General features: G+C 48.0%; 10 protein-coding genes across 10 annotated transcripts; 6 read left to right on the top strand and 4 right to left on the bottom strand.

The window, feature by feature from the left end:
• Nucleotides 1-564: 564 nt before the first annotated feature.
• Nucleotides 565-1,326, top strand: EYB26_007282 (uncharacterized protein; the record flags this gene model as incomplete). The annotated part of the gene is made up of 1 exon (XM_054266554.1): nucleotides 565-1,326. The coding sequence occupies one exon, from the start codon at nucleotides 565-567 to the stop codon at nucleotides 1,324-1,326; it is 762 nt and encodes a 253-aa protein (XP_054122529.1).
• A 510-nt stretch (nucleotides 1,327-1,836) lies between these two features.
• On the bottom strand, nucleotides 1,837-3,069 carry EYB26_007281 (uncharacterized protein; the record flags this gene model as incomplete). The annotated part of the gene is made up of 2 exons (XM_054266553.1): nucleotides 1,837-2,556; nucleotides 2,671-3,069. The coding sequence occupies 2 exons, from the start codon at nucleotides 3,067-3,069 to the stop codon at nucleotides 1,837-1,839; spliced, it is 1,119 nt and encodes a 372-aa protein (XP_054122528.1).
• A 2,690-nt stretch (nucleotides 3,070-5,759) lies between these two features.
• EYB26_007280 (uncharacterized protein) lies at nucleotides 5,760-6,902 on the top strand (the record flags this gene model as incomplete). Its single annotated transcript, XM_054266552.1, has 3 exons — nucleotides 5,760-5,924; nucleotides 5,986-6,342; nucleotides 6,399-6,902. 3 exons carry the CDS (start codon nucleotides 5,760-5,762, stop codon nucleotides 6,900-6,902), a joined length of 1,026 nt encoding a protein of 341 aa, XP_054122527.1.
• A 108-nt stretch (nucleotides 6,903-7,010) lies between these two features.
• On the bottom strand, nucleotides 7,011-8,183 carry EYB26_007279 (uncharacterized protein; the record flags this gene model as incomplete). Its single annotated transcript, XM_054266551.1, has 1 exon — nucleotides 7,011-8,183. One exon carries the CDS (start codon nucleotides 8,181-8,183, stop codon nucleotides 7,011-7,013), a length of 1,173 nt encoding a protein of 390 aa, XP_054122526.1.
• Nucleotides 8,184-9,062: 879 nt separating this feature from the next.
• Nucleotides 9,063-11,163, top strand: EYB26_007278 (uncharacterized protein; the record flags this gene model as incomplete). Its single annotated transcript, XM_054266550.1, has 4 exons — nucleotides 9,063-9,149; nucleotides 9,203-9,251; nucleotides 9,307-10,975; nucleotides 11,031-11,163. 4 exons carry the CDS (start codon nucleotides 9,063-9,065, stop codon nucleotides 11,161-11,163), a joined length of 1,938 nt encoding a protein of 645 aa, XP_054122525.1.
• A 786-nt stretch (nucleotides 11,164-11,949) lies between these two features.
• On the top strand, nucleotides 11,950-13,182 carry EYB26_007277 (uncharacterized protein; the record flags this gene model as incomplete). Its single annotated transcript, XM_054266549.1, has 2 exons — nucleotides 11,950-12,483; nucleotides 12,547-13,182. 2 exons carry the CDS (start codon nucleotides 11,950-11,952, stop codon nucleotides 13,180-13,182), a joined length of 1,170 nt encoding a protein of 389 aa, XP_054122524.1.
• A 241-nt stretch (nucleotides 13,183-13,423) lies between these two features.
• EYB26_007276 (uncharacterized protein) lies at nucleotides 13,424-15,167 on the bottom strand (the record flags this gene model as incomplete). The annotated part of the gene is made up of 2 exons (XM_054266548.1): nucleotides 13,424-15,049; nucleotides 15,105-15,167. 2 exons carry the CDS (start codon nucleotides 15,165-15,167, stop codon nucleotides 13,424-13,426), a joined length of 1,689 nt encoding a protein of 562 aa, XP_054122523.1.
• A 471-nt stretch (nucleotides 15,168-15,638) lies between these two features.
• On the top strand, nucleotides 15,639-16,944 carry EYB26_007275 (uncharacterized protein; the record flags this gene model as incomplete). Its single annotated transcript, XM_054266547.1, has 3 exons — nucleotides 15,639-16,089; nucleotides 16,148-16,701; nucleotides 16,768-16,944. 3 exons carry the CDS (start codon nucleotides 15,639-15,641, stop codon nucleotides 16,942-16,944), a joined length of 1,182 nt encoding a protein of 393 aa, XP_054122522.1.
• A 983-nt stretch (nucleotides 16,945-17,927) lies between these two features.
• EYB26_007274 (uncharacterized protein) lies at nucleotides 17,928-19,382 on the top strand (the record flags this gene model as incomplete). The annotated part of the gene is made up of 2 exons (XM_054266546.1): nucleotides 17,928-17,980; nucleotides 18,035-19,382. The coding sequence occupies 2 exons, from the start codon at nucleotides 17,928-17,930 to the stop codon at nucleotides 19,380-19,382; spliced, it is 1,401 nt and encodes a 466-aa protein (XP_054122521.1).
• A 759-nt stretch (nucleotides 19,383-20,141) lies between these two features.
• On the bottom strand, nucleotides 20,142-23,285 carry EYB26_007273 (uncharacterized protein; the record flags this gene model as incomplete). Its single annotated transcript, XM_054266545.1, has 1 exon — nucleotides 20,142-23,285. The coding sequence occupies one exon, from the start codon at nucleotides 23,283-23,285 to the stop codon at nucleotides 20,142-20,144; it is 3,144 nt and encodes a 1,047-aa protein (XP_054122520.1).
• Nucleotides 23,286-23,689: the final 404 nt, after the last annotated feature.

Below are 23,689 nucleotides of genomic sequence, written 5' to 3'. Positions count from 1 at the left end.
TCAAGCCCTAATTACATTGATAGTTAACTAGTAACTACGCGGGCCTGTGTTTGTCTATAGAGCGCTAGGGCCAATCCGCGAACCCGCGTATAAACTCTGGGGCTTTTTAAGCAAATCTTCTCCATCTAACTAGTTAACTAGCTAGCTTTACGGTATCCGAATGAAGCCCCAGGAGAGCCATGGCTCTGCCTATCAATGATTCCTAAACACACAAGTATCTGATTTGTTCAATAGTATTATCATGGCTAGTTACAGGTTATACGGATTTTAGCCTTCGGCTTGTGAAGTATGGCCGATAGATAAAGCCGATCTATCTCCGTAGAGCATGAGTGGAAAATAAAAAGGATCAACCGATCAATGGTCAATAGGACCCTGAAGGACCAGGTACGATGGATTAATCTCCGGATCTGAACTAGGAGAACTCTGATTAATTATGAGGAATATAAATATGGGGGTATATATATGTATATATCTATTTCACCCCGCACCGCCCATGATGGTTGCATAAGTATTCAGATCATCAAGAAATTGAATTAAAGAGGAGAAACGAAATATCGCGAAAAAATGGCCTCTGTGCTCATCACCGGCTCTTCGCGCGGCCTGGGCCTGGCACTAGTCCAACAACTCCTCGCTCTCCCCCCAACAACCATCGGAACCATCTACGCAACATCACGTAGCGTCTCCCCTCCCGATGCCCTCTCAAAGCTCATCTCCTCCTCTGGAAACAACCGCCTAAAACACGTGCAACTCGACGTCACGGACCCCGCCAGCGTCACCGCCGCAGCAACTCAAGTCTCCCAACTCAGTGACGGCCGTGGACTGGACATCCTAATCAACAATGCAGGCACTCAATCCGAACGGCACGGCAGAACAAGTGCCATGTCTCTATCCGATTTTGAGTTTACCATGCGGTTAAACGTGACGGGTGTGCATCTCGTCACAGCCGCTTTCTTGCCTTTACTCAAAGCCGCAAAGGGCAGAAAGATAGTAAATATCACCAGCACCCTCGGCTCAATAGGGTGGTCCCACAAATCCGATATTGCGTCCGTACCGGCGTATAAAGTCTCGAAGGCGGCGTTGAATATGTTGACGGTGCAATATGCGTCTGAACTCGCGGCACAGAATTTCACGGTGTTTGCGATTAGTCCCGGTTGGTTGCAGACGGATCTGGGAGGCGGGTATGCGCATTTGAGACCTGGGGTGGGTGCGAGGGAGGTGGTGAGGATTATGTTGGAGGCCACGCCGGAGGAGGATAATGGCGTGTTTAGGGATATTTGTGTGGAGGGGTTTGGGGGCACGTATTCGGGGGTCAATCCGCCGTGGTAGGTAGGGGTTCATGTTCTTAGAAAGAAGGGGAGGATGGGACGTACGGGTATGATTTTATGAATTGTGGTACTTTGAAGTCTTAAAATGCCTTTTTTCAACAGGTCACCTTGATATAAATTGAATCTATTTCTTGTGTCTCTCGATAAGCTGCAGATATTTCACAATTATAATCATAAATTGGATTTCGATCATATTCCTTCTTTTGGTGTTGACTTCCTCTTCGGGCCGATTAGGGCTAGGGCTAGGGCTAAAGCATTATGAGCATCCTGATATCATCCGCAATCTTCTCAGCCAGCGCATCTACACTAAATAACAATCCAATTGGCACTACTTGGATTATCTTCGTGTCAAAATTATTGCATTATGACTCTTTGCTTCGGCTAACTGAGTCTCGTTTCAGAGATGCCAATAGAGGGAATATTCGTAGTCGTCCCTGCTACATATAATTTTGACTATCAATGATAATCAGTCCATCATTTGAGTACAACGATCGAGTCAAACAGTTCACCATTAATGAACTTGTTTCAATTTCCTCTGAGCAGCCATCCCATATTTATAAAACAACCATTTCTTGCCCGTCGAATGCCCAAACCCAATCCGCTCATGCGAAAATTTAAAAACGGGATCAAACCGCGCAAAACTTCTCCGGTCATAGGAAGCAGCGGCAGAATCCAAGGAAGACCCATTGCGACAGATCTGCTCTGCCAGATCCCAGCCGTCTTTCAGCGCTAGGTTTGCGCCTACAAACTCATACGGGCTGAGGATGTGGTTGGCGTCGCCAATGAATATGACGCCTTTGAGACTGGTGTCGCCGTGTCGGAATGCGTATTTCTCTTTGGCTGGGCGGATGAATGCGGTATTTGGTATGGTGGCTTCAACGACGGTTTTGAACGGTTCTTGGAACATTGAGGCTGTCTCAAGGGCCTCTTTTTTCAAGGTTTCAAATTCTTGTTCATTAAAGTTCGTTTTGGCTTCTCTTTCCGGTCCGATTGTGCTAATAGCCCAGGCAATTGTATCCTTGTCAAAGGGGTTGTAGATACAGCAGACACCTTCGCCGGATGACATCTGCAAGACGTAGTCCTTGTCAATGGGCTTGGGCAATAAGCCTGTGAGACGCGAAATTCCGCCAATCTGAGTCGCGCCGGCGTATTTAGTCTTCATGTCCTTTGGTCGAAAGCAGGCCCGTATGTTGCTGTCTGCGCCATCTGCGGCAACGAGGAGGTCACAGTCCTGTGTTGTGCCATCAGAGATTGTGACTCAAATTCTTCTATCGGGAAGACGCTCAGCTGACGTACATGCTGATTCCCAATGTAAAGTTGTATTTGTTGTTTCAGCTGACTGTACGAGAATGCGCTTCAAGTTCTCGCGTGTGATTCGAATGGTTGCCGCAGGCAGGTTGCCGTATGCAGTTGGATTGATGGATGAAAGCCACTTCCAATTGTCTGACCAGACACGAATATCGCCGCTGTTTAGTGTTCCATATTTTCGCACATCATCCAATAAGCCTAGATCCTGGATAGTGACTAGGCCGCCATCTTGGCTGAATCCGTTGATGTTCAGCATGTATGGGTCCTTTTCGATGGACTTGACGCGAGCGTCGTACTCATACATGAGGATCTCGGGACGTGGAAGAGAAGAATTCCATAGCTTTTCCAAAGCAAGTATAAACGAGAGTCCTGCGAAACTTCCGCCGGCGACAATTATGCGTTTTCCAACGAGGAAGTGGTCCGGTTGTGCCGCCATACTGAAAGGATGCAATGTGTTGATCACGCGCGGGGTGTGGTGTGAGGTTGAAGTATAATGATCTCACGCTTCTCTTATGTTTTTCTTGATTAATGTGCCTGTTGACAAACAATACACTACTTTTCAATCTCAGTCAGTTCTGAGCGGATGGTCGGACTGTCAGACTGCGGAGCATCAATAATCATCCGTTGTTGAGCTGGAGCTATCTGAATGCTAATTGGAATTTCCTTTCCAACAAGATGGGGAATTTGGCATTCAAAATGCAGCTATTGGAAGAGATTCTCTTAATTGCAAGAGTCAAGTATTATCACAGGAGTATATATCTAAGCCAGTGCATCAATTGTTGCCCATACAACCTTGAAATCCTCCGTTCTTCATCCACACACCTGGGCATCATGCAGCTACACCCAAGATCCTTAACACAAGATTTCGTGAGTGCTTGTCAAGTTTGATGCACCAAGTTGTCGTTTCCTGGAGAGCTTATCCTATTCGTTCTTCAATAGTCACTGCCACCGATGGCTTGAACTGCGCTCCTAAATCTTCATCATTCACATATTTGTCTTCACACCCTGCCAACCTAGAAGAAATGCCTAGGTAGACGTATTCAATTGGTCGGTATATTTAACTAAATTCAGAGATAATGCCTCCAGCCACTATCTTAGTACCTCGTATGAATCGTTTCAGATAATTATCAAGCGATTTTACGGGCCCGAGGCCCCGCACAAGACCGATTGAAAAATCGGGAAACGGCCAGGTTAATTCACCCAAAGCCGCCGCATCACAGTCACAATTTGATACCTTCGATATCCTACTGCAATACCCCTCCCATCCCCTATCCTCTAGAGGATTCCAATCAATTTCACACGCAATACGCACTATGGGAAGCTCTAGAGAGTCCCACCCTGCTTCCCGGAAAAATTGTCCAAGCCATCCCCTAGGATAGACGTGCGGACACATCGAGTGGGTTTTGATACCGGGTGCCAACTGTGTGGGATTGCCGCTTTTCAGGCTAAGAGTTCTATCCTTAGTGGTATATGATGCTCGAAATGTATAATGACTCTTAACCGAGACTTCATCACCTTCCTCGTCCCAATAAAATATGGTGAAGACTTCTACTCTTGCAAGAGGATGGTGCTGCTGACCGACAGTAAATGCACTCGTACAGTCATGCCTGAAAACTCTTTTATCGTCGGCGTCTCTTGAACCATATATAATCTTGTTGTCATAATATTTTCCTCGCGGTAAGGAGCTCTGCCCAGCCGTCTCCAGTAACCTGGCTAATTGCACCATGTCTGGGAATGAGATGGCTAAACATGGACAAAGGCCTTTTTACCCGGCGTAGGGTATGCAACCTTGCAGCGATGGTCTCAAGGTGGATGAATGACGAGGAAGAATCGAACGTACAAAACGATACCGCCACGCAGAAGGTCGATGAAGTTTCCAGCAATGACTGCAGAACTTCCAGTATTTCTGATCCGCAATACGACGAAGCAATTGCACTCTTGCTCTTTATCCAGATCGATGTGGCGGTATAACATTGATCGTCGTTTGAAGGGCAGCAGCCGCGGAAGCGCTATGCCTTGGAGTTCCAGGAATGAGGGTAAATAAGAATACATGACTCTGCACGTCAATGCAAAACATATCTGATCCGGTTCCGAGAGATACTTGAAGATTTCATGGGCTATCTCGATTGGCACCCTGGAGACGTGTAACGGCTGACGATGTTGAGAGTCTATTTGTTTTCTGAGTCTGACCATACTGGTTGATTTATTTGAGACGTATGTGTGAAGCTGAATACGAGTATCGAAGTAAATAGAAACTATTCTTGCTCTTACATTGTTGTTGCCTATTTAATTAATATCATCGACGACATCATCATTTGCGAGATTTGAAGCCTACATTAAAGAATTCAGGGACTTAGGGCTTGGGTCCTAAAATAGAACTAAGCCCATTTGGGCGTTGACAGCCTAGGATTCCTAACAGACAATTTCTTTACAAAAGTACCTTCAAAGATGTAGAGAGAGCATCAACTTGAAATCAGAAGTTGTAGATGCTTGTATTTATGTGGGAAAATGGCCGAAGCGCCCAAGTAGTATGGATTTGTCCATATTTGCCTTATATCCTTTCTGTACGTAGGTTCGGGTTTGGAACGGATTTCTGGCATAAAGCCGGAACCCTAAAAGTAAGCGCTATATCGGCCTATTCCAGAAAGCCAATGCGCTGATCTTATAGGATCCATCGTGTTAATAAGGGCTAGGATAGGATATATTACACGAATCCTCTGTACTAATTGCTTCATATGGCATGGATAAACAGATGGATTGGTTTCGCATATCGGCGCTAAGTTGAAAAGCCGATGAGTTTGCGATCTGTATTCTGCTTTGAAATGTTTATTTTGGTTCAATGATTTGTTTACGGCTTACTGTGCCAGATATAAAACTTGTTGATGGTCCCGTTGGAAATAGATTTCAAGGCTCAATGGGCCACTTCAAATTCAAGGGAAACAAACAGAACAAGAGCGACAGAAAAACTCCTGATAAACAACATACCTAGGGGTATAATTTCAGCGCGAGACACACTTCAAGTCTGAGCTATGGCTACTCTCCCCAAGATGGAGTATGGCCGGTGAGTGCTACATATTCCTTTCAAGAATTGAGCCTATTCAAGGCATATGGTGATTTGCTGACACGATGAAATCGAGAAGACTCGGCAACTCGGGCTTGAAAGTTTCCAAGGTCATTCTTGGATGTATGGGATTTGGCTCTCCTGAGTGGGCAGGTTGGGTCATGGATGAAGAGAAATCTCTTCCTCTCATCTACCATGCCTACCAACGGGGTATAAACACTTGGGATACAGTTGGTTGTCCCCACTCAACATGTTTCTCGTTAATGAAAACGCTAACTTTGTATTTCTTAGGCCGATTGCTACTCCAACGGAGTCTCGGAAATCATCGTCGGAAAAGCATTGAAAAAATACAGCATCCCCCGACAACGAGTCGTGATCAAGACCAAGCTATATACCGGTGTGGATGATGAAGGTGGCCAGACTCCGATACACTTGGCACAGAACAACGACGGAACTTGGGTAAACCGCGTCGGACTGTCACGCAAGAAGATCATAGATGCCGTTGATGAGAGCGTAAAGCGTCTTGGTACATATATAGATGTCTTGTATATCCATCGTCTTGATCGGCAAACACCCAGAGAAGAAATTATGCGGGCTTTGAATGATGTTGTGGAAAGTGGTAAAGTGAGGTATATCGGTGCTAGCTCGGTACGTTTTTCTCTCTCAAATTCTCTAGAATTTGCTCTTTGTCTGACGTCGAACAGATGCGAGCGTGGGAGTTCCAGGCCTTGCAAAACGTTGCCATCCAAAACAACTGGCACAAATTCATCGTCATGCAAAGCTACTACAGTCTTATTGGCCGTGAGGAGGAGCGCGAGATGATTCCTTACTGCAAGGATGCCGGTATTGGCTTGGTTCCCTGGTCTCCATTGGCAAGGGGTGTACTTGCACGTCCATGGACGGAACGCGACTCTAATCGTGAAACTACCGATATTGCGATGAAGCTTCTCGTTCGTATGCGTGAGAGCGAGGCCGACAAGGCGATTGTTAACCGAGTGGAGAACATTGCAAAGGCCAAGGGTGTATCTATGGCCCAGATCGCGATTGCATGGCTTCATTATCACGGCACGTTTCCGGCTCTGGGACTTAATTCGCCTGAACGTATTGATGAGGCTGTTGCCGCATTGCAGGTGAAGTTGACGGAGGAGGAAGTCAAGGAGCTCGAGGAGCCGTATCTTCCTAAGGAACTTTCTCTGATTGAAATGTAATTTGCTTCAGTGTTATATGGTCAGTCTTAGCATGGTTATAGCAAGTGAGCAGTTGGTAGTCAAAGTGATCATCAAACAAAAAATCGCATTGCCATTAAAAATCTTATACTAAAGTAGAAAGCCATTCACACCAAGGCCATCTGCTTTTTCGGCCACAAACGTAGAATATCCCATATAGTTTGCATAACCTTCAACTTTGACTCTTACGCTAATATTTTTCTGGGAGCCGTCCACTCCACTTTCTTTCTTTAGCTCTTCAAAAGCCGAGCCAACGAATCCTTTGAGTCCTTTATTGGACCCGGTAAACAGAGAGTCAAATTTCCGCTGTTCTCCAATAGATAGATCGCCCTTGGTATAAGCAAGACCGATTCGGGCAGCTACAGAGCCGCCAGTTGGAGATCGATCTATCTGCTGATTTGCAAAGAAGCACAGTCCCTTCTCAGAGCTTGATGGATCGTTAATACGTTTCGCATCATCGACGATAAGCACTGAGTATAAAACGCCCTGTTCGGAGGTTTGGATGTGGCGAGTCAGAGATGAGAGGTCTGGATTTTCATTTACAGTTTTTTTGAGGAGTGCAGTTGCGTGGGATAGTCGTTGAATGTCATCCTCTGAAAGTCCCTGAGGAAAGCCTAGCTCTGTTGCGCCAATCACACAGTAGTAGGCGCCACCATAACAAAAGTCCGCCGTAATCGAGTCACGTCCGCCCAATTCTGGCCATCGGTTTTCCTCAGGCAAATGGACAGTCACCGATATTCCCGTAGCGAACGACGGGACAGATATGAAGGATACCGGACGAGATGGGTCGGATTTCCCTATTACCAGTGTTGGAACACTCACATCAACAACCCCACATGGCACATGAAGCCTGATAGAGGTTGTCTGTGTTTCAGCATTATACTTCAACAGTTTTCTTCTCGGAAAGATCTGTTCATCGTCACAATCAACCAAAAATCGACCCAGGGCAATCGTTGCATGTCCACACATCGTCGAGAACCCATCGTTGTGCATAAAGAGGGCGCCAAAATCGGCCTCTCCTGTCTTGACTAGCTCTGTCTCTGGGCGAAGAATGGCGCCATACATATCTCGATGGCCACGAGGCTCCAACATCAGGAACCGGCGATACTGGTCAAACTTTTCCTTTGCTTGGGCCCGTTGTTCCATTAGTGTTCCTGTCAGTTCTGGGAAGCCAGATAGAACAATGCGTGTTGGTTCTCCTGACGTGTGCATTTCCACGCAGGAAATGGAAGTGGATACGAGGCCATTGAGGCTAAACACCATATTGCAGCTTGTACCCGAAGCGTGTAGAGCTGAATGGTTCTGGCGTCAACGTAGATTATCCCAGCGGCTTCATAGATTCTCTCTGGAGTTAATGCCTCCTCGTCGATGGACTTAGATTGGCTCACGGCTGCAGACATTTAAACATGTCGGATCGATCTCCAAGGGAAAGTGTGCCGTACTATCGTTATCAGCACCAGAACTAGGTCTCCACTCTAGCGGGCGTCTCCAAGATGCCTGGCCAACGTTTTGCTCAAGTCTAAAAGAGCCACGCGCTTAATCTTTATTTAGAGGAAAGAATTCATATCAACAGCATGTGATATCCCACTGCTCTATCTTATGAGGGTTAGGGCTGACCTCTAAGGAGTACGATCTTATCAAACGGACCAATGACGTCAAACCTTTAATCAGCCGAGGCTTAGAGACGAGACCATACTTATTGACTGAGTGTTCGATGGCTTGTCCGGCACCTGAGTCGAGAAGCATACTATGTAGGAGGAAAAGTATGTTCCAATTCCAAATTAATAAATTGACAAAAAGGGCGTTGTGCATGAAATCCCACGTATCTACGAAACATCCATTTCACCGACGAGGGCAGAATGAAAGCCAAAATAACCGCGTTACCGTACAATACCGGCCTGGAACGTAATATTACGCAGCCCTCAACCGAGGCAACGGCTCTTTCCTGTTGTAGTTCACCCCGGTTAACTCCAGATTTCCTTCCCGCTGGCTTTTCCATGACCAGCTACATATAGCCAGTGTCACTTGGGAGATAATACTGAGAGACGTCTTGCTTGTGATTTATACTTGCTTCATTCCTTCCAGCAAATTCTTTTGTTCGTTTAATACCCTTTCGCGCCGTGTTCTCATTCAGTCGAGGGGATGTTTCTGACTTCGGCTCGAAGTCGTCTTCTCTCACCCTCCTTCGGACGCGCTCCCGCTCTACGACTATCTAACAGGACTTCTCCTGTATGTCCCCTTGGTCTTTGGGCAATGAATCCGCGCTGATTATTTGCATGTAGATATTAGCTATGGCTCCTCAACGGCGAAAGCAGTCTTCTGTTCCGGAAGGTACGTCAAACCGCTCGAGTTATGCTACCGCATGTGACTGACTTTCGTTTAACAGGCTATGTCGAGGATCTCTCTAAAGGCAAAACACTTCGATTCGAAGACTCCCTCCCTAAACTCCCCGTGCCAACACTTGAAGAAACCGCAAGGCGCTACTTGAAATCCGTCCGCCCTCTGTTATCGGCCCCCGAGTACGAGCGCACAACCAAAGTCGTGCAAGAATTCATCAGGCCCGGCGGCCAAGGAGAGACACTCCAAAAGAGACTCATTGCTCGTCGCGAGGACCCCAAGATCAATAACTGGCTTATTGAATGGTGGAATTTTGGTGCCTACTTGGGCTACAGAGACCCTGTCGTCCCTTACGTTTCTTACTTTTACTCCTACAAGGATGACCGTAAACGTCGCAGCAACCCCGCTGCCCGTGCGGCAACCGTCACTCTTTCTGCCCTTGAATTCAAGCGCCAGGTGGATGACGGATCCTTGGAGCCAGAGTACTTGAGGAAAATTCCCATGGCGATGAGCTCGTACCAGTACATGTTCAACTGTTCGCGTATCCCCGCCCTCCCCGCCGACTACCCCCAAAAATACTCCCCCGAGGAGAACCAGCACATTACAGTTGTCCGCAAAAACCAATTTTTCAAAGTCCCCTATGTCGTCAACGGCCAAAAACTCACTTGCGGTGAATTGCAGAAGCAGTTTGAGGTGATCTATGAACGTGCCGAGCACCCTGTCACCCCTGTCGGTGTCTTGACCGCAGCAAACCGTGATCACTGGACTGCAACCAGAGCAAAATTGCTCGATGCTAGCCCCGCTAATGCCAAGGCACTGAAGGACATTGAGTCTTCTGCTTTCTTGGTCTGTTTGGACGACGCTGCCCCTGTGACACTTGAGGAGCGAGCACATCAATACTGGCACGGTGACGGATGCAACCGTTGGTACGACAAGCCGCTGCAATTCATCATCAATGACAACGGTACCGCCGGTTTCATGGGTGAACATAGTATGATGGATGGCACGCCGACCCAACGTCTGAATGACTACGTCAACAGCCTTATCTTCGGCAACAAGCTTGAATACGACAACACCCCGGTCCGATCCACTCTCCCTCCGCCAGCCCCTATCAACTTTGAGCTCAACGTTGAACTTGAGCAGGCTATCAACGAGGCGCACCAAGAACACAAGTCTCTCATTGCTGCTCATGAGTTGCGCGTGCAAGCATTCCAGGCTTATGGTAAAGGATTGATCAAGAAGTTCAAATGCAGTCCCGACGCGTATGTTCAGATGCTCATTCAACTTGCCTACTACAAAATGTATGGCATCAACCGACCCACCTACGAATCGGCATCGACCCGTAAGTTCAAAGAAGGCCGAACTGAAGTCATCCGAACCGTGTCCGACGACAGCACTGCCTTCTGCCGTGCCCACCAAGACCCCAACGTCCCCCGCGAGGAAGTCGTCAAACTCTTCCGTGAGGCTCTTAAACAGCATACCAAATACACCATGGAAGCCAGTGACGGTAAGGGCGTTGACCGCCACTTGTTGGGCTTGAAGAAATTGGTACAGGAAGGGGAGAAGCTCCCTGAAATCTTTGAAGATCCTGCCTATGGATACAGCAGTTCCTGGTATCTATCGACCTCTCAGCTCAGTTCCGAATACTTCAATGGATACGGATGGAGCCAAGTCATCGACGACGGATTCGGCATTGCTTATATGATCAACGAGGATAGGTTAGTCTCTTCTCTATTATCTATACGTATCAACATGCTAATTAATAATATCTAGCCTCCAATTCAACGTTGTCTCCAAGAGACTCGGCTGTGAGCGCCTGAGCTTCTACCTCAATGAAGCCGCACTTGAGGTCCGCGATTTGTTGATGCCTGACTTGTTGGCCGAGAAGGAGACGGCCAAGTTGTAAACTGTATATATTGTTCTTTTTTGTGACATGCCATCTACTTCCTTTGTTGTTGTCATCGTCATATAGGTAGAATATAACTATAGACATGAAAATATACCTCGACGAATCATATTGTACGCCGGATGAACGGAATGATCAACGCGATGTGGATACCCAGGTACCTTAGGCACACTAGCTAAATACAGCTGAGCTAATGGTACATTATATAACATTTTCACATACAAAATATACATTGCGCCTGACTTTTTTGCCCTTCTAAGTTGGAATGTTCGATTAATAAAGAGTAAGATAAGATATCAAGGATCTATAAGTTACTCCGTATGTATTCGAACAATGATTCGACTCCAAGAAGCACGCTGCCCGGTATGACTACCTAAGCTAGCCGCTATCTGTCTTTGATATGTGTCAAGATTGTACTTGTGATTTCATCTGTACATTGATAAGAGGAGTTCGCGTTCGCGTCAAGGGTTAGATAGTATCAACCTTATAGTATATAGTAGGATGTCCCTCCTCTTGGAGACACCTGACTAGTTCAGTCCATAATTTATTTAGTTGCGTCGGAAGAACCCTTAGGGTTAGAGCCATTTGTAGCTAAGTAGCCGCATTCAGCTGCTTTCTTAGAGCAGTCACATGATACCCCGCATTAAGGACCAGTATCCATATCCGTCCGTCAATTAGTCAAAAAAGTTACAAACAGTCAACATTTAGTATCCTTTGATTCTTTCATTTTTCTATGCTCTATAGCATCCTTCAAACATAAAAATCTTCACTGCAGCCTAATTCCAAATGGCTCCAGACCTCAACTCCCTCCCCCCATCTAGGTCTTCCACTTCTTCCCCACTCCATGCACGCAGCAACTGGCCATCCATAGCTCCCAGCACTGAAGCTCACAACAATAACAGCTCATCTTCACGATCGTCAAGTGTTGCACCACCAGTACAACCAGCAACAGCAACACCAACCATGAACCCAACTCCCTCTGGATCTACTGATCTGTCCCACCGCCCAACCGTCAGCGGTGGACATCGCAACTCCCCACAGAGCACCAGACCTTCGATCTCGGAGGGTCGTCGACGCTCACACCTGAACTTGAATGACTCGCCATCTGCCACCGCCGGTGTTGGTGCTAGCATTGCTGGGATTGCTGGTATGGAGCACCATGAACATCGCTCCCCATCGTTCAGCAACTACTTTCGTACCGCCAGCCCATCGAGTTTGGGCGGTAGTCCTATCATCGCAACTGGGGACCCGCATCACCAGCGCGCACCATCGCTAGGAGAGTTGCATCAGGAATTGGAGCAGGAGCAAGAGGCGCAAGTGGTATGTATTCCCTTCTCCCGAAGGCAGCGTACAAAATTACACAAAGCTGACAAGAATTCTTAGAACCGCCTCCTCCAAATGATCCGCCAACAACAACTCCAACTCCAACAGCTCCAGCTCCAGCAACAACAAGGCCAGCCATCATCCGCGGTCGTCGACGATAACAACAACTTCACACCCAGCTCCGAGCGCTCATCTCATCTCCAGTTCCCGACCATCCCACCCCTCCCGACTCCAGGCATCTCGCGCTCGCCCACAATGCATTCCCACTCCCACTCTCCCTTCTCAACTCGTCGTGGCTCTCGCGGCTCTGAAACTGCGCCCGCTTACCCTCCTCAATTCTCTGCTACTACATCCGGAGATTCAGTCTTCGATCTGAACGATTTGGTCGATAGAGATAGAGAGAGACAGCAGGAATCTTCCATGGCTGCGCGTCGTGGCAGTCTGGACGATAGCGCGTATTATCAGGCTCAGGTTGATAGCCTCAATCGCGATAATCGCATGTTGAGGGCAAGGATTAGGGTGCTTGAGAGGCAGATTACGGAGTTGTCTACTTCTTCTTCAGCAGCTGCTGCTGTAGCAGCTACTAGTGTTGAACCTACTACTACGGCTGCTGTTGCGACTGGGAACAGTGCTGGTGCTAGTGGCGCAGCTGCTCGTGACGAGCCCCAGGCAACGGAGAAGAATATCCCGGGCTGAATTTGGATTATGGATTGATGTCTATGAGAGATGAACACGCAATTGGAAGCCTTAGGAGCTATTATGTGTTGACACGAAAATCAACTCCACACATGCACATATTCTTGCAAGGATATGGATTAACGAGTAAGTTCTTGACCTGCCCTATGACAATCATACCCACTAACTCCGATTCAACAGACAAAATGACGCAAACGGTCTACATAGCTTAGAAATGCATCGCAATTAATACAATGGCCAATCACGAAGGAACACCTTCATACTCCCAACCTTGATTAACCCTCTTCCGCCTTGAAATTCTCCGATTAGAATTACACTTGACAAAGATAGTCGAAGCCGTGATAGCCAATATGATAATCGCTGCGATGGTCGGGACGAGAATCGTTCTTCTGCCGACATTGTCCGCGTCGGGTATATAAATACAAGTCGCGTTTGCGCCACCCATTACCCAGCAGTATTGAACGTCGATTGAATTCAGATTTATCCATATCGGTTCGTTCGGTGTAGTAGTGTCACGGCTTGATAAGGCTGTATGATAGAGATATGTGTTTTCCAGACCGGTACGGGGTATGTCGAATGAAGAACCAGATGGGCAGATGTTGGATGAGTCGGAGAATGATTGTTTTCTGTCGGAAAGGACCCATGAATAAGGCTCGCTGTCTACTCGGCATGCTGCTCGATATGCATTCGAGCAGTTTCCAGCTCGCCAGCGTCCGTTCGAGGTAGGATCCAGCATTGCGCAGCGGAGTATATCGTTGTTGGGACCGAGATCTTCGAATCCGGGCAGACTACTCACGTTTCGAGGCTCGTCTACCGCCCATGACCACATTGATGATATGGACATGTTACGGTAGGGGTCAACTTCGATATTTGCTGTTTGGCCACCCAAGGTGTCGTTGATGACGGGTGAGATACCACAGCCTGTGTAGTTTTGCAATAAAAGCGCAGTAGATGATGACGTGTTATGGCTGATTCCATCGAGAGTTGCCAGTGCCCAGGAGTTGTTGATGTTTTTGAGATTCGTGCTCTGGGGGTTGTAGAAACATCCAGACTGTAATCCATTTCCGTCGGATGTAGTGGACACATCAATAACATTTGCAATATAGTCCGCCGAGAACATATATGCATCATCGCCAGAAACGTTGTACCCTTGTAGCTGAGGGTCGATGGTGCCCCGTCCAAGTATCAATCGCTTTGCTAATTTGTTGACCAAATAAGCCTGGCACGGCCATCCATCCGATGTGATTAGAATTTTATCGGCACTGATATTCGTGGTAAAGTACTCCTGTAACACTGTGGTTCTAATACTGGTGCCTTGGTACCACGATTCATTGAGATTGCTTCGGTCTTTTGCCAGTTCTGGCGGGGTATATATGAATCCCTTAAGGGCTTTATTTGCGATTTCCCCTAGCAGGTAAGACGCAAATGGGAGTTGTGCATTCGACAGAGCAGGAGCAGGCTGATCGGGGTTGTTGAAGTCCGCTGCAGCATGTACATTGAAGATGACATGCAGAAGCGTAGAGTCTATGTCCGCGCTGCTAGACCGAATGTAGCTGCGCAACACACGAGTGATGGTCGCTAAATCAAATAAGCCAGAGCAAGTATAGTTTCCTAGCTTGTACGGTGGTGAGTCATCCGTAGTTGAATTGGAGGGAATTGCGACAGGGCAGAGTAGCCAATTTTGATTCGAATGGGACCAGTAGACATCAATAATGAACCGGCGATAGCCTATTGTCAAGAGACCCGACAGACATAGAGATCCGGCGTCTCCGATATATTGGTTGTCACCAAAGCATGCCGCGGTAAGCGCGATTGAAGGCTGCGTCACGTAGTTGATTGGGACTTGAGACGAGACATCTCGTTGACTCTGTAGACATTATAATCAGCTTTCTAGTTGTTGTAAGTCTGGGCGTATATCATACCAGCAAATTGACCCAGAATGTGCTGTTGAGCAGAGAAGAGTCCGACGTATAGCTGCCAGACATGAGAGCTTGTTCCTGGCCGGAATATGCATAAATGCGAAGCTAGGGTGATCAAGGCTCGTCGCGTGAGATCATCTCACAAGCCGGGCACTGAGGCCGCGCAATGAAACAATAATAACGATATACCGGGACTAACAGAAAGACTTCTTCCATGCCATTGCGACGGGCAGGAAGAGCGGTGGTCAGGGTACTCCGTAGAATGTACTAATGAAGGATATCGCGACAGGCGCCAATCAGCGAGACGCAGTACGGCGGGATCTATGTCATCACTGCCGCGCTTTACCCCTTTGAGACATGCATCTGATAATCTGGCCTCTTCGGGCTAAATAATTGTGGCATCTTCGACTCCTGGTCACATCTCTACTCCAACTCACCAGACACTCTTTAAATTTTAAGAAATTGCTGACAGATAACTCAATCGGTTACCACGATCTTTAACTTCTTACGGCCGACTGCGACAGCTCAGTAATCAAAATGTCCGCTCCGCCCGGGATGTCGCCGCAGCAGATGGCGGCGTTTCAACAACACATGCAACAACAAGTCGCCGCTGAAGCCGCCAAAAGAGGAATGACACCGGAGGCTTTCGTCAAAATGCAGCGGGAGCAGGTCGCCGCCGAAGCAGCTAAGCATGGGTTGACTCCAGAACAATACGTCCAGGGATTGAGGATGCGGGCTCTACAACAGCGTGCCGCGGCTCAACAGGCCGCGCAAGCACAAGGACAGCCGGGACAGCCACAACAACCACAGGGAGCACCTGGACAGCCACCTCAAGCACCTGGACAACAACAGGTTCAGACACAGGTCAATGTCAACCCCAACAATCCTCCAGACCCAAAAGCCATCGCATTGGCGAAATGGTTGCGGTCGCAGGATTTGAAGACCCGTACATGTATCTTGGATGGTCAACGAAAGGACATGTTCAAAGGTACATCAATTGTCATACAGCTCATTCCGAGTCCAAAACTGACGCAAGGACCGTCTAGTTAAACGCGCCATTCGAGCCATCGAATCTCCCGCATACGCAAAAGCCGCAGCCAAGAGCAAAGGCCTTCTCCCTCCCGTAACAGACCGCGCATCCGCAGAAAACGTCTTCAAACTCCTTCCTCTATCACTACTAGCACTACGAGTCACCAAACAAGATCCACACGCAGGCCACAACCACGGCAAGACCAAGCGAGTAAAGGGACTATGGACCGTCAAGATCGAGCAACACCAAGAGACAGATCCCATGATGCATTACGTCTTCCTATATGAAGGTTCGCAATGGAAACAGAAAGCGATGGCCGTCGGTGTGGTTCTCGCCATCTTTGCCGTGGTGTTATTCCCGCTATGGCCTATTGTGTTGCGTCAGGGTGTTTGGTATCTTAGTGTCGGTATGATGGGACTATTGGGTGCATTCTTTGCCATGTCAATATTCCGACTTATTCTATTCTGTGTTACCGTGTTTGCGGTGCCTCCCGGTCTTTGGCTTTTCCCGAATTTGTTCGAGGATGTTGGGTTCTTTGACAGTTTCAAGCCTGTTTGGGGCTGGCAAGAGGTTTGTCTTTCCATTTATCAACATGATTTCTGCCCAATTACTGACTAAGAGTCTTTTCTCGTATAGAAGAAGAAGAAGAAAGTCAAATCGGCCAAGAAAGCAAAGTCTTCTGCGCCAGCTGATGCTCCAGCCGCATCTGAGAAGGCCGAGACTACTGTTACTCCCGCTGCTGCTCCCGCGACGACCAATGATTCATCCAAGCGCACCCTCGCAGCGAGTGTTGAGGACGCTGAAGAGGAATAAATCATTCAGACTTGAGATTTTTCATAATGTATTTCTTCTCGCGCAAAGTGCATATCGCTTTCCAAAAGCATGAAATATGCTTCATTTCGAACGGGGTGCTTGCTGTGTCATGTGCATTTCCTATTTCATCTCTCAAATAGTTTTCTTCTGTATAAGCGGCAGAGTATGATGGGGCGTTTGCTTATTTTAGGTTGCAATATATCATGCAAATACAGATGTTCGGTGGTAGCTGCGTTCGTTTCTGGTATACAGAGTACTTGCGTATTAACGCATGCAGCAACTCAGGCCAGGGTCTCTACCGTAGGTCTGTGAGTTAGAAGCTTATTGATCCTTTGATATGAAGGAGATTCGGGGGAGATAGGGGAGATAAAAAACCGGTCTCCACAGAGGTTTTGTTTTGTTGAGACTTTAGTCACTTGACTACAGACTTAGGCAATGGCTCTGAAATCTTGCGTATTCCTTCCAAATTTCGACATCCGAATAATCCTGCTTTCGTTCCGTTGGCATGCACAGTGCGTACTACAGTAGTATTATCCAACATACTACGTAGAGCGTCTCTATCCCAGTAACGGTCCCGTGAAGGTCGACTTTAGCGTTTCCTTAGATTGATAAACGCGTCACTAGCAGAATCTCATCCAATGAGGAATGATGCAACCGCAACTCAATCTAATCTCTAGATTAATGCTTATTTCACAGGGGGCCACTTTTCTACAGGGAGTTGTGCCGTTAGGGCTAGAATGAAGCTTCAGAAGCATCGTGTTTGGGGCACGTGGGCACTAAGAAGGTAGCTAAGAGACCTAAGGATTAAATGAGAGAAAATTCGGTGGATACAGCCTACGCGTTGTTGTTGCTTTCTCGTACCTATATCTACGAGCAGTAGTGGATATAAGTAGTATATATACTCTGTAGTAGAGTCAATATTTCTCTCCGTGGTGAGTGAAAAAGTAAGGATAATTTGTAGTACCACCCAGAAAGCTTTCCAAATGGCCGTCCTATCCCGTATCCTTCTCTCTACTGTCGTCGCGGCGGCGGTAGGGTATGTATCTCACTAATCCCTGCTCCTGAGACTTTGTATTAATAATAATATAAGCAGAGTCTCCGGCTCCCCCGTCAGCCAATCTTCCTGCGACAGCATCGAAGATGGCTATACCTGTTTCACCGACATCTCTTACAACTGGGGCATGTACTCGCCCTACTTCAGCCTGGCATCAGAGTCCACCATTTCTCCCGACATCCCATCTGGCTGCGACGTCACTTTTGTGCAGTCTCTGACCCGGCATGGCGCTCGTTACCCAACCGCCAAGAAGAACACGGCTTACAAGAAACTCATCGAAGCCATTCAAACAAACGCCACCAAATTGGAGGGTAAATATGCGTTCTTGAAGACGTACAACTACTCCTGGCCCGCGGCTACTTTGACACCCTTTGGTACAAATGAATTGTATCAAGCTGGTATCAAGTTCTATGACCGCTACGAGAGTCTTGCGCGCGACACTGTCCCGTTTGTGCGTGTATCAGGCTCGGATCGTGTCATTGCTTCCGGCGAGGCGTTCAATTCGGGCTTTCAGGTTACCAAGAACGCTGACCGATTCGCCGACAAGAGTCAGGCTGCACCTGTGATCAATGTCGTGCTCACAGAGAGCGATACATTCAATAATACTCTGGACCACGGTCTCTGCACAAACTTCGAGAACAGCGATCTCGCGGATGACATCCAAGCTGGATTCGCGGCTACCTTCGTCCCCAAGATTTTGAAACGCGTGCAAGCGCATCTGCACGGGGTCACACTCACAACCACCAATATTATCTATCTAATGGACATGTGTGCTTTCGACACCGTGGCCCGGACAAGCGACGCCAGCGAACTATCCCCCTTTTGTGATCTGTTCACCAAATCCGAATGGGAGGAATACAACTACTACCAATCTCTGGGGAAATACTACGGCTACAGTGCCGGAAACCCTCTTGGTCCTGCACAAGGGATCGGTTTCACGAATGAGTTGATTGCAAGGTTGACTGGTACACCGGTCAAGGATGGAACAAGCACAAATCAGACCCTTGATTCTTCGCCGGTGACGTTCCCGCTCCATGCGACTTTGTATGCTGATTTCTCGCATGATGATGGCATGGAACCTATCTTTGCGGCTATGGGGTTGTTCAATGGGACGAGCCCTTTGTCCGAAACGAAAGTTGAATCAACTAAGCAGACGAATCGGTTCTCTGCGGCGTGGACTGTCCCCTTTGCGGCGAGGATGTATGTTGAGTTGATGACGTGTAAGGGTGAGAAGAAGCCGCTTGTCAGGGCGTTGGTGAATGATCAGGTTATTCCGTTGTATGGGTGTGAGCATGATAAGTTGGGTCGTTGTACCTTGGATGATTTTGTGAATGGGTTGAGTTTTGCGAGGTCGAATGGTAACTGGGCTAGTTGCTTTACTTGAGCGAGTTCACTGTTGAGCAAGTGCCAAAGTTAGACTTATTAGAAGGGTTCTTGGGTATACTTGTTTAAAGTACATATGAAAGATGTATATAGGTGTAGCTTCAAAGTAATGTGAGCCCAAATGTGACTCGAAAACTTTTACATCTCTATTAAAACTTTTTCTGGCACTGAACGCAGAGCTGGGCATGGATATATTACGAAAGCATGTGGCGCGGGTTTTACCAGAGCAGCTGAGACTAGAAGATAAAGGGCCAAGATGGCTTCTGATGTCCAATTGTATTACGATGTATATAATATATCCGTAAGTATGTTGTATATTTTCTGGTGGGGTATGCAGAATCTAACAAGGCATCCGTGTGAGGAATGGGTGCGTTTGGAGTTCCATTACCTATTACGGCATGGAGTTGCCTATCTAGGAAGAGTTAGGGCTCAACACCAGTTGACTTCAGGTTTCGCAACGAAGATAGCACCCCTTATCATAAAGTCGTACAACTGCTGCATGCAGTTCTTAAAGAGTATTGTTCATACGCAATTTAACATTATATAACTGTCTATACACAAAAGGGGGAATCGTCATCAACAATTCCACGGCCCAAGATTTGAACCATGCATGGTATATAATACATTCCAAAACCCAAACATCCAAAATAAATATACAGATACAAATTTCAACAAGAAGAGAAATAAACAAACGAAATCAGTGCCCGTCTGTATCGGTGATGATGACTCCCCCTTAACCAATGAAGGATATATTACTGGGCTATTGCGACTGCTCGTTCAGCTTTTGCGGCGGATTGAAGTTTAGATTCAGACCCAATGGCGGCGGAAATTCGGATGTTGGCGTTGCGTCTGCCGTGGTAGTAGCCGTGGTGGTGGTAGTAGTGGTAGTAGTTCCTGAGAGAGAGACGTCGGATTGTTTTCTGTGCATGATGCTGTCGTTTAGCATGTTTGCCATTTGGAGATGTAAGCTGCGCAATTCAGAGCTTCGGCGGCGGGCGTGTTGTTGATTTGCCGAGGCCTCAGGAGGAGCGGGTGAGGATGCTGCTGATGCCAGGGATGAGGATGATATGGATGGTCGCGGTAGATGTGTTTGTTGTTGCGTTTGTTGCGGCGGCGGCGGTGGGAGAGGAGGTGGTTGTGGTAATTGTGATTGCGGAGGCTGTGAAGGTTGCTGGAGATGTCGTTTTTGCCAAAGGGAAATATGTCGGAAGGCTATGTTTGGCGGTGGTGCATCAGGGAGGGGAACGTTTGGTGGAGGAGCGGGCGGTAGGAGGGATAGATTGGGGTTGCGGCGTGCGCGAGGGGATGTTTGTTGGGATTGTGGTTGGGAGGTGATGAGCGAGTTGCGTCGACTGGACTCTTCTCTAGGCGTTTGGGGCGTTTGTGGCGAGGAAGCTGGAGTGGTGGTTCGACTCTGTGGTCCTGGTTGGTCTTCAGAGACGGACGTGGTTGTCGTCTGACGTGGTGGTTGTTGATGGCTTACTACGGATGCACTTCGATTCTGAGGGTCTCCTGTTTTGGATGTAGAAGCAGGTGCTCTGCTTGCTCTATCCTTGCCCAAGGCGAACCGAGCAAGATTGCTTGGTGGCGGTGTAGTTGTAGGTATTGTGGACTCCGAAGAATCACTGTTCATCTTTGGCAGCCGAGTCAGAGGCCGTCCCTTTTCAGTGACGGATGGAAGCCGAGATTGAGTCAGCTGGGCAAGTCTTTGTTGTGGCAAGCGAGGCGTATGGTTCATGTCTGGCAACTTAGTTTTTTGGTAGTGTCTTGGGGTGCCAGATGCAGGCGTGACCCATTCAGAACTTTCCGTTCTCGTCAATGAATATTTACGAGGTGGGATGGTAGGGATCGTCCTGGCAGTTGCAATAGCCGAACTACTAGTTGGGTTCGCGCTTTGGCTTGACAACATCAATGATTGTCGCTTTTGTGTGTTGAGAATTGAGTCGGGTTTTATTCCAACGCTTGATGTTGGGGCTTCTTGCGCAGTTCTGTTAGGGACTTTTGATGCAGGCTCTATCGTAGGCGCCTTTCGTGATGCGCCATCATCAGACAATATTGACCGTGAACTGTCACCACGCAGTAAAGAAAGTCGTACATTGGGGCCCGGAACGCTTCTATTTTGTGGGGGAGGAGATGGACCTTTCTGAGTAGCAGTGCTACTAGGGCCATCGCCGACAAACGACAAAGGACGACTAGCTCTGGCAATCTCTCCTTGGCGTTCTAGTTGGGTTGCGGTATACGAAATAAATGAGCGCCGATTTGTATTATTGCTGGTGGACGTTGAAGGTTTTCGCAGCCGTGGAGTCACTGAAGGAGATTGAGCGGGCGTCTCGACCGCAAGGGGTGGTATAGGCGGGGGAGAATTGGGGGTGACTTTGCTTGATTGTGTTGGTTGAGGAACATCTCGCGGATTTTCGAAGATTATATCAGATTCCCCAAATGTATTCGCTGTGGGGATTGTCACAATATCTAGTGGTCCTGGGATTGAAAGGCGATTTGACGTCTTCACTGGACTGGGTATTCTCGGTTGTTGCCGCGGTTGCTGCTCTTGTTCTTCCTCTTGATATAAACTCCTCCTATGAGTAGAAGCTGCCGAGGGTGGAAGTGGAAATGTGTCCGATAATGGGGAGGGCGGATTAGGCTCTCTCAAACTGGGCTTGCGACTAGCCAGGAGTCTTGAACCACGGTGGGCAAGGAAGGTATTACTAGGGACTTCTTGAACTTCGCTGTCATCGCCTAGCGCCGGTTCTGGGACATATTTCTTCCCACCCAAGGACTCAATCATCTTTCTAAATGCAATGAGCCAGCTATTCATCTCCTGAGCGCTAGACATAATGACTAAAAATGTCCGTACGGACCGACGTGACTCGGAAGTATGCAAACCAAATCTTGATAGGAATGTGCGTCCAGAAGCTGCAGGAGCCGTGCCATCATCTATAGACTTTTGTGATATTTGCACGACATGATGTTTCCCCGGAATAGAGTCACTGGCAAAGGCGGCTGAAGCTGGGCCAAGGCGCATAATCTTTTCTGGGAGTCGGTTATAACTGCCCTCTCCAGAGTATTGTAGGAGGTAGCCCGCCGTTACCAGCACGAATATCTTTTTGAGAAGTACAACCTGGTCGAGTGTATTTGCTCGACCGCGCTTGACGGGTTTCTTGTCTTTTGCGCCTTTCTTGCCATTCTTTGCAACGTCGGCGTCTCCGCCTTCTCCCTCATCTGGTTGAGAAGCATTGCGAGAATTTACAGCCTGCGTTGCCTGTGTGCGCAGAATTGTATCTGGAGAAATATTAGGAACCGCAAGCCGTGCATGCTTTGACGCCTGCGGGTACGCCTGAAACAGCGGCGGAGGTGTCCACGACGAAGCGACCTTTGAATTCGGTTCCGGTTTCACTTGTGTACTCCTTCTCGGTCTATCCGAATTGAATGTCGATTCTGTCGGCGTAGCCACTTGCGGCGATCCATGCAATGTCGATCCGGAAGCAAATGTATGCGCAATAGACCGCGGGGTATCCGGCGCTGTGGTTGACGGAGTCGCCGAACCGCGCCTCTCACCAACCGCTGGTAGAGTAATTTCTGTCTTTCTTTCCTCGCGCAGAGCTTTGTTTCGCGCAAATAGGCCCCGTAGACTGGTTTTAGAAGCTACCCTTTTCGTCGGCTCGGATTGTAGTGGGACGCTTGGCGGTTGGTTTGCGATGACTTCAGTAGGTCGGAGGCGTTGAGGGCGGGGTTTCTGTAGAACTGGACGGGTGCGCTGTTGCGGTTGCTGGTGTTGTTGCTGTTGCAGCGGCGGCGGTGGCTGCTGCTGCGCAAGGTCTGTTCGAATGGCCGTGAGAGGAGGCCCACGACGAGGTATGGCCGACTTGGGCGGCGGGGGTGGAGGAGGAAGTGAACTCTGATCCATGGCGCCTATGCTACCTGCCCGCAGATGAACATTGGCCGGATATATTAAGGAAATGAGAATGTGCAACGAAAGGCATGACCTGTTTTCTGTCGATTGTTGTAGCGCTATTGCAAGGCTGTCATATCAATCACATTGATCGCAGAGCTATCCTGAAGACGGATTCAAGCCGCAAAGCTATAAGTCGTTTTCAAATTCAGTTCAGTTAACGAATGGAACGAAGGTAGAATTGAACTATTGGTTGTCAGAGTCGCAAATTGGCAATTTCAACAAAATCTTGAATTGAGTTCGTCTCTCCGGCGCTTAAGAGAGTTTTGATTGATATCAGTGATGTCAGAGAGGGAAACTTTGATTCGCGACAGGTAGCAGTAGTGATAACAAGTTAACCAAAGGTATAATATAAGGAG

Source organism: Talaromyces marneffei, chromosome 5, assembly GCF_009556855.1.
Source record: "Talaromyces marneffei chromosome 5, complete sequence".
Taxonomy (NCBI): Eukaryota; Fungi; Ascomycota; class Eurotiomycetes; order Eurotiales; family Trichocomaceae; genus Talaromyces; species Talaromyces marneffei.
Note: the sequence above shows the minus strand (reverse complement) of the source record. Positions and strands in the feature narration are given on the sequence as shown.